Below are 10,000 nucleotides of genomic sequence, written 5' to 3' on the forward strand. Positions count from 1 at the left end.
GTATATGACAACCAGTAGGATCGTTGAGATTGACCTGGGCAGTCGCCGAGGTCTAAGACGAATCCACAGGGTCTCAGAGACAGAATCATTTAGCTTGAGGACAGGAAGTCTAGAGCACATAATCTTTGAGTTGGACGGCAGAGTCAGATATGTTTTCGTGAAGCCATGACTCTGTTATGCACACAATGTCCACAGAATTCACTGAGCAAATACTCGCAAGTTCCTCGATCTTTGGGGCAAGCAAGCGGGTATTACACAAGAGCACAGATGGAATACAAGCATCGCTATACAAGCAATTGAACATTATTATCTTGGAGAGTGGAGTTCCCAGGGTAGGCTGTACATGTTGTCATAGATACGGTATGCAGATCGCTGCCAGGGATTTTTGTAACACTAGAGAATAAATTGTTATTCTTTGATCGCTTTTTCTTTGCTCTTTTTCCTCTGTATCGAAAAATCCCTTGCTGTTTGAGCGGGCTGATAAAGCACTTATCATCCCAAGGAATGGGGGCTGATGCTGCAAGGCGAGTAGTTGATGTCTTGAGTATTGAATAGGGCAAATAGGGTTATCGTGGGTATGCAAACTGCTTGTCAAACATGGCTGGTTTGTTTCAGGAACTCCAAGACCCTCACGCTTAGGAAGCGGCGACTTTGGTTCATCACCAGCAGCAATTCCAGGGCCAGGATTAATGCTGACATCCTTAAAGACTGTGATGTCAAACGGCAGGTCAAAACCTGGAATAGCCAGATGTAGAAGCTCTAGACGCGGTATATCCATGAGGTTATAGCCTCCACGTCACAACTATCCCTGCAGCTGGTTTACTTGTTCAATGGCTCCATCTTGAGATTTGACCGACTTAAGACAATCGTCAACGTAAAAGTTCCTTGTGTCTGTGCTGACAACTGAAGGATGAAATTCACAACTGTTATCTCTCGCGTCCTCTTTAGCCCAATGTTTGCACGACTAGCTGACCACAGTCCACCAGACAGGTGGACGGTGGACCTTTATCTGATCTGATGATACATAGCTTCTATATCTGCCAAAAGTCCAACGAGCTTGTTCGTCAAGTCCGGACCTCTCAGGCCTCTCTCATTTAGCGATCATAACAAGCAGCACAATCAGAGATAACCTGCACCTTGTCCGGTTTCTGTGGATGAACAACAGATTGGTGAGGAAGATACCATCGAAAAAACATCAGCATAAAAACCAAGGACTTTTCTGAAAAAATAACGGTAAATAACAAAAATTCGCAAAATATTACAAAACATTACAAAACATTTAAGAAGAAATGGAGAAAAACTCAAAATTATATGTTCTGGTACAGAAAGTTGAAAAAAAAATCTCTTTATTTGAGTTAAGCAAGAGTTCCACCAAATTTGGCTAAAAGATAGGAAGGCATGAATTTTTCATGATTTTTTAAAAATAAGGTGTTTTTCTCTATGACAACAAACAAATTATGCCTATTTTATTAGGCTTCGGTCCCTTAGGAAGACAGATGAACAGGACGTTCAAAAGATTTTTTAAGTCCAAATTATGAAATTTTCATTCATTAAATTTTAATTTGACAATCTAGCGCGATTTTCGAAACAAAAAAGACAGTTGCGGCATTTACAGTGCAACGCGCCTTACCGTGGCCACCCAACAAAACTTTCACATTTGACAACTAGGTGTAAATACGTCGTCTCAACAAACCATGCAAAGGTGTTCAACTTACAACCGTGCGGACTTTGCAAGGAGGCGTGACTGTCAATCAAATTCGCACACCCTGATTGGCAGATAATTTGTAAAATACTTTGTTAGGTGGCCATGGTAAGGCGCGTCGCACTGTAAAAAAACATGTGCTGAAATGGCCACTCGAACGGGGATATTTATAGTCAACACTAACCTCACTGTATCGATGTTTTTTTTCTAGCTGCTGTTCCAAAATTGCTTGAAATGTTTTCCCTGATATTTTCCCCATCCTTTAGTAGAGGTTATGCGGTGAAAACTCATTTTGAGCAGTCTGTCAAAATGAAAGAAAGTTCGCAAAAACACCACACAGGGGCTCCTTCGCAAGGCTGTCATTATTTCACGAACTGTGAGAGCTGTTGTGTATGATCTATTAAAGTTTCAAGGCTGAAACGTGGTAGGTAATTGGCTTAATATAGTCACATTTAACCCACCAAATTTGGAGACAACCGGATGTAACACACTTTTTTATGACGTTTACCTTCTATGGGCGTAATTACGTCCGTGGTCACGCACGTGGCCGGAAATGAGTAAACAGCTTTGCCGCCCTAGTGGACCATTTAATGTCCAACCAAACTTAGTCTTCGTAGCGTACGGGCCATTTCCACAACAGCCCGTATTTCACAAGATAAACGTTCTTGACCAATCAACAGCTCCAGCTCACTTCTAATTAATTGGGGTACTTTGATGTCGGAGAGATGAGGCCATCGGTCAACGTCATCTTAACTGGAGGCGCTGTCCACAGAAATATTTAGCGTATCCTATGTCAGAACGCCAGGGAGCTCAAATTTACCCAGCAACATGATAAAGGGGTGCTGTCAGTCTCAATTGTCGACAAGGAAACATGGACACGCGACCCAACGACACCTAACCTTTTTGCGAGAATCTCACTATACCAGGATGAGGTTGAACCACTATCTAATAATGCATAGGTCGTCACTATCACATTCTTGCCGCGACCCTTGACCTTCACCGGCACAATAGGCAAAGCCTTGATTTCGGGCTTGGTATCAGATGTTTTGACGTTGAACTTCATAACATGATGACTTTGCTGTTCTTGTAACTCAGCGGGGCATTGATCATCACTTGGTCCAGAAACTCTTTCATTGGTACCTTCCCCATCTCTTGTTTGAAAACTAGCCATCAAGGCATTGTGCAAAGATTGCAAATGGTTAGAAGCAATTGTGCACTGCTCAACAGTACGGCTCTTGTAACCACTTGCAAAATGAGAGTAAGAGAGACAGTTTTCACACAGCTTTCTATCTCGGACGAACTTGAGCTTTTCTTCACTTGATTTAGTTCTAAATTGACCACAGGCCTCCAATTTGTGACCTCCATTACACAGGAAGCATTTGATACTTGGCTTCGAGGTAAGACCAACCCCCGAGCGGACCAGAATGAAACCACGCCCAATAAACACTCTGTGTCTGGGGCTGTTAGGGAGATCTGCTGGAGCAACATGCACTGTGTGCATACTGGAAAACCTGACTCTTGGTTTCACTTCACTTCGATCTTGCTATTAAGACAGGGTCCAGGGTAGAACCAAAAACTGGATCGTTCTTCTCCTTAGCAGCTGTGCGGAAAAGCTTCTTTAGATCTCTGAAGGTGGGGTCTCTCTCACAAACTCTGATCTCCTGTACCATCCTCTTCCAACGAGAACGCAAATGTGGCACTCTGAATAATCTGACCCATTTTGTCCTGACTTGGTCTAGCCTGCCCACAACCTTAAGGATAATCTCACAGCTTTCCAGGTCGTCAGCTAAGTCATTAAGGGCTGCAATGTTATTTAATCCTATCGGCGCTTTAGACATGACATATTTCTCACCGATGCTCACCTTTAGGAGCTCCTTTGCCTTTTCGTAGCCCTCCATACCATTAAGCATTCCTCGACTCTTGATTACTTCTCTCGGTTTGCCAGTACAATGTTGGATCAGCAATTGAAGCGTTATGTCACCATCTTCGGTAAACTATTTTTGATGGTCTTGATAAACAAATGATAATTTAAAGGATTACCGTCAAAAGTTATGATCGCAGTCTAGGGAGGTTGAAATACCCGAAAATCAGGAAATTGAGTTGATAAATAAAGGTGTAAAGGCTTTGTTTTTTGCGTTTAAAGCACTCTGTCGTGAGGGCGTGGCTTGGTTAAACAAGCTCTATTAAATGGCTGACTAAGGCAAGGTCTCTCATCTCTTGAAACATGTAGCGCACTTACACGGAATGAAGACACGACCTTAACACCCGATTGACTTGATGGACGGATTCGACTGCAATGTTTATCATTAATAACTTGAAAGTCCTCATAGATTTTTTCTTTGGCCTCTGTCCTAGAAATTTCAGTTTTTAATATTAGGAGTCTTTCCTGTTATTCCAAACGTACCCTTTCCTGTGCAAATGAATCTTTCCCACATAACCAAGAAGCCTCAGCAATCATCACAGCTTTCTCTGCAGCTAGCCTGATTGTTTCTCAAGCCACCACCTCTTTGATCAACATGACTGACGGTGTCCATAAAACGCTCACCACCACGCATGGATGGTGTTAGAAGTCGCCTTGAAATTTACAAGTACCGGTTAATTCTCTCCTTAAAATCTTGATACAGCTTAACGTGATCGCGGAGGTACGTAATTGACATCTGATGCTCTTCGACCGTTTGTAGTACTTGATAACTGTCATGTGCTCAATAAAATCTCGCCATCGCTGCATCAAAGCCGTTTTCTGCTGCAATAGCTTCGTCAAAGTTATCAATCGCACACAAAAGCTTCTCATTGCCATTAATCCTTCTCGTAACGGACGGTTTTGTAATCTCTCTATTCTCTTCAAGTCCTTGAAACACTTCAATAAACGATGTATAGCCACGCGCTTTCTAAACTCAAATGTCAGAACATGCGTGCAGAGATAAACGTCAAGTGATTTACTCAGTCGTTTTCAAAACCACATTCTGCGGCTTACTTTACAAAACAACAACTTAATCTACTAAAAGCAACCTCGTTCCCAGGGTCTCTCTTCTCTGCCTCCATTGTCGTTTAGAAAAGACCCAGGTTCACGCTGGTCACGTGTCTCCCAGAATCTGGGAGGTTCACCAAATGTGTGTTCGGGGATGGGTGGCAATGTAGGCGTTTTCGACATTGCAAGAAGGGAATCAGCACGCAATTGATTTTTGTGGCCAGATGACCATCTACAAAACGCCCAGTTGTGGTTGCGGGCTGAAAATATAACAAACGCTATCCTGGTGGGAAAATGTTTGTCGACAAGTGCCATGTGACCAGCGTGAACTAGGGTCTTTTTTCAACGACAACGGAGGCAAAGAAGAGAGAACCTTGGAACGACGATGAATACTTTTTTATTTATTTATTTATTTATTTATTCATTTATTTATTTAAGGATTTGTACAAAGCAGTACCAGTGCAAAAACAGTAGGCCATTAGTCCCCTACTAGATTTAAGCACCAACCCAACCCTCTCCTAAAATATTAACTTTATAATATAAGTAGACTAAAAAGTCTGCTTAACAAGTGCACATGGCAAGGGTATTTACTCTATATGCATGTTAACTATTTACAACTTGAAATCGACCCGCAGTTCTTGACGGTTTCTTGAGGGAAAAGGCTCCAAGTTAACTGTACATCTCGCTTTACACACCCAAAAAAACCTACAACCTCCAAAATGTGCATTAAACAAAAGGTACAATTTATAGAAAAACTAGTGCGTTAAAAAATTTACAAGTGTTACGCTAAAACAAGACAACACCTAGGAAAAAAGATGACCAAAAGAATACAATAAACTACAAAAAAACTACTACATGTATGAACTTATTTCATGCACATTAATTTAAAATCATTCGCACATACCTATTAATGTCAACATTGCGGGCACCTGGTGTTGACTCTCTAATATGCTAGTTTAAAATGTAGGTTGCACGTGGCAGTTTGTGTAGCAACGTAGCAACGTGCCCCTAAATTTTGTTGAGAAAGGTTTGTACACTCTGACACCCAACTTTCCTTTGACTTTTACGGCAATTCATCGACCACTTTCATAAATAGCGCCAACCTTTACAATTTTTTTTGTATTTCTGTCAATTACACCTACTGCCCTCATTTTGGAACAAATATTCTTTTAAATTTTCCCTGTCGTAGCGAGGCTGGGAAACGTTTTTAGAATTAAGGCAAAATTACATCTTTTGTGGCAGCAGTTATGAAAGAGGTCTATGCGAGAGGTAGGAGTCCCACAGTCCTTCGTGCAGCGCTGCAAAAAAGATACGTTGCTGTGCTGCGGCATTTGTGGGAGTGTTTTGTACCATGAGGTTTGAACTTCTGCCATCATAATGAGTGCCATAAGTTGCTAAACATTCCCTAGTGTAACACGTATTGGATAGTTCATCTCGAAGTGGAGAGCTCTGTTGTGGCGAAAATAATATTTTTTTGTGGCAGCAGTTATGAAAGAGGTCTATGCGAGAGGTAGAAGTCCCACAGTCCTTCGTGCAACGTTGCAAAAATGATACGTTGCTGTGCTGCGGCATTTGTGGGAATGTGTTGTAGCATGAGATTTGAACTTCTGCCATCAAAATGAGTGCCATGAGTTGCTAAACATTCCCTAGTGTAACAGGTATTGGATAGTTCATCTCGAAGTGGAGTGCTTGGTTGTGGCGAAATTGTGAGGCAAGTTTAAAGACAAATTGCCTAGTGTAGTAGCTCTTAAACAGAAATGTTTCAACAGGTTCTTTTGGAAGATTCAATGGGCCGACTGATCGTGTATTTCCGTGCAGTTTCTTACAAGAAGAATGAGGTGTCAGGCGACTGTTGTGAGATGTATTCGTTTAATGATTATGCTGCACAAGAGTTTATTATTGGCCAACCGAGAGGTAAGTAGTTTGACAAACGCAGTGTTAAAGGGAACTTCAGCCCCAACAAAAAAATGATTTTAAACTACAGGACAGAATGTTCGTTTGTTTCCAAAATATGAATTTCTGACAAGCTAATTTTTGTTTTGCATTCCAGTTTCCCTATTCTTCAAGCCCCTGTTGTTTAAGAGCTGGATAAGTTTATCTGGTGGATAAGTCACTGTCCACCAGTTTCAATCTCTTCAATGATTTCAAGTGCCCCTGTGATTAAAAAAAATAAAAATCTCTTTTTTTTTCTTCTGATTTTGAAAGTGTGTTTTGAAAGTAATTTTGAGCTTTGGTTTTATCCAAAGGCCGTTTACTTTGAGTGTAAGTTTTGGATTTCACGTTCCAAAGTGACCGATTGGCCCTCAGAGAAGGTTGGATCCAGGGAAAAGTTACGTCAAAGGCTCACTAGCTTAAAATTTCAGCTTATCATATACACCAAACGGGAGTCTGAAAGCCCAAAGCTCTCGTGCTGCATATTAATTATGATGCAAGGTCTTCAAGTTAGTAATGGTGGACCATTAAATAGGAAAATTCCAGTTAAAATAACTTTTGTGGAAAACCTTGGTACTTGGACAAAGTGATCTTGGGACAGAGTGAAGGGTTCACCAGCAATATATCTGGACCCTGAATGGGGAAATCAAATGCTGTATGCATCCACCACTGTTAACCCAGTAAAAAATGTTCAAAGGGCTATTATTTTGCCCAGGAAACAGTCTACAATGTTAGGTTAAGTTGAATATCATCAGAAACCCATAAGGGTTGAAATGTGTAACGCGCGTTCACAGTTTCCGAATATTCAGTGCTAAGTACCATATTTGGAAACCCCTCGCTCCAGTTAATTTCTCGCGAGAACATTGGTGGTATTGCGTCACGGTGTTTTTGCGAACTAATTGGTTGAAAGTTTCTCTCTTGTTGTTCCAAATATGGTACTTAGCAAATTGAATATTCACAAGCTTGTTTCCCAGCACACAAGGGGCCGTTGCACGTTTCAACCCTTATGGGTTTCTGGTATCATCTGGGATCTTTAATTCCTCTGTTTTTCAGAGCTGACATATGTTTAATTTTGTAACAATGGTTTCAAGAGATCACTTTTCATTGCGTTCTCTGTGACAGGCATTTTGTCGTTGGCAAACAAACACATTGTGAGGACTTACCCAAAAGGATCCAGAGTCGACTCATCAAACTACAATCCTCAGACCATGTGGAATGCTGGGATTCAGATGGTGGCTATCAACTTTCAAAAGCCAGGTAATCATCACTTAGTTATGAGTGCCTTAGTGGAATTCAAAGAGAGCGTGAAGCAATATTTTGTGAGAAGTATACCTGGTTCAAACGTATGATGCAAACGCAAACGTAAACGCAAACGAAGTTCACACTTCCGAACCAAACGTAAGGGAAGTAAGACACGCAGGCACAGTTCAAGTCCTCTTTCCAAGATGGTGGACGAGAATGAACCTGTGTGTTTTTTTTTAACCTTGCGTTTGCGTTTCCCCAGTTCACACGTGTGTAATACAAACGCAAGAAAATGGAAATTTTTTCATTTCTTGGTCTGCGCTTGCGTTTGCGTTTGCATTTTGCGTTAAAGGTTGTTCACACATGTATTTCCTTTCGTTTGCATTTGCGTTGTACGTGTGAACCAGGCTTTATTAAACTCATGGCCAGAAGGATGCAGCCTAAGGGCAGTTTACAAGGAAATGACGAATAGTTTGAGGGTAAGTTATTTTAAAGAGGAGGGTAAACAAATAAAGATAATCAAATAGAACACCAGAATTCACAGTTAATCTAACTTGATCAGAGCACGGATGACAGAGAAATAAACATTTACATTTACATAACTAGGTCAAGACACAAGTATCACTTGAAATTGCATCAATATGTTTTTCTCTGAATATCAATATCTCGATATTTCTCTAAATATCCAGATTTTTTTCTAAATATCCCGAAAACATCTGCCTTTACAGTGGAACCCCGCTCTACCGACACCCGCTTAATACGGACACCAGGATATAGCGAACAGTTTCGTTTGTCCCGAAGAAAAGATCCTATCTTTCTCCAAAATTTACCTGCTTAATACGGACAACGGACAATTTTCTGTGTCCCGAGTCACAAACTCTCATACATCGCCAACCCTGCGCTACGGACACTGCTTATGTGCGCACTGTCTCTTTTCATTGTCACAGTTTTGTGCTAAACGTAGAAATTGTACCCTGTTCAAGTAAAGACAGATTTCTACGGGTTAGTACGAATTTTCAACTAACAAAAGCGAAGCATATAGCGTGACATGTTTGATTTTGATCAGTTTGTCTTTCTTCCGGTGTTTGATCCTTGTGGTTTTGTCCTCAAGTTTTCCACTAGGCTCGATTTCCGCCGCTCACTCGAGTTCGGGTATCCTCCCCGAGAAGAGACGGCTGGACGCGTGAGCGATAGATTGTGTCTGTGACGTAAATTCAAAATATAATTTATGCGAGTTAATAGTTTCGGGGAAATAGCATTAGACATCCCAAAAACACTGATTTTAAGAAAACAGAAATTACATAACAATGCTTAAAACGTCTGTGCGAAGTTTCCAGATGATACGAGCTTGAGTTTGTGGTTAAATGATCAATGTGAGTTTGAATTCAACCAGCGAATCATGAACGAAATCTTCGGCTGCCTTAGCTCTCAGTCGACTTCATCGGGCCCCTCGTTTTGCCACCAATAAACTCAGCAGTAATTTCAATTGATCTTGAGCAATTTTACTTGCTCTTACATTAGCGAAGTATGAGGAGAAAATTGCAAAAGCAATGAATTTGAAAGCCGTATTTTGACCTTGGCGCCAACTGGAAAATCAGTGAAGTTTGCGAACTCAGGCGGTAGAAAACGACACAATTCCCATTCTCCAGCTTCTTGAACACTTTTCGTTGTCGCAATCTTGGATGTTTCCTACCTTAAAAGCACTGTAAACCTCGAACAGGCCGGGCGAAAGAATACCTTCGCAGCCAAAACATATAATTTATGCCAGACGGATTTCTGCAGGCGAGTTTCTAATTGGCGGAGATTAACAATGGCTCACCTCACGCGTCCAGCCGAGATTTCGGGAGTGAGCGCTGGCTCATTTCCCGAAACAGCGGCTGGTAAAGTGCTACTTTCCATTCTTGAATTTGTCCTAGTCAAGTCAATTTTTATTTATACTCAGACAGAAATAATAATTAATACAAATTAGTGCTTAAAATATAAAATCAAGGGATTGCGAAGAAAAAGAAATTATACAATTGTAGGTTCGTTCATTGAACTTACCCAAGTAGGTGACCCAAAACAAGAAATAAATGAGTCAAGGAAAAGAGATGCAAAATAATTGTTTTAGATAAAAAGTATTACTTTATTAATTAAATAACAGTTGAAGATTACAT

General features: G+C 40.9%; 1 protein-coding gene across 1 annotated transcript in view; it reads left to right on the forward strand.

Annotated features, from left to right (window-relative positions):
- Positions 1 to 10,000, forward strand: part of LOC137970208 (1-phosphatidylinositol 4,5-bisphosphate phosphodiesterase zeta-1-like) — a 79,146-nt gene that overhangs the window by 50,176 nt on the left and 18,970 nt on the right. Inside the window, exons 23-24 of the mRNA XM_068816729.1 lie at positions 6,440 to 6,584; positions 7,725 to 7,859. Coding sequence (XP_068672830.1) covers positions 6,440 to 6,584; positions 7,725 to 7,859 — 280 coding nt within the window. The remainder of the gene's footprint in view (positions 1 to 6,439; positions 6,585 to 7,724; positions 7,860 to 10,000) is intronic.

The sequence above is a fragment of the Montipora foliosa genome, chromosome 9 (assembly GCF_036669935.1).
Source record: "Montipora foliosa isolate CH-2021 chromosome 9, ASM3666993v2, whole genome shotgun sequence".
Classification (NCBI taxonomy): domain Eukaryota; kingdom Metazoa; phylum Cnidaria; class Anthozoa; order Scleractinia; family Acroporidae; genus Montipora; species Montipora foliosa.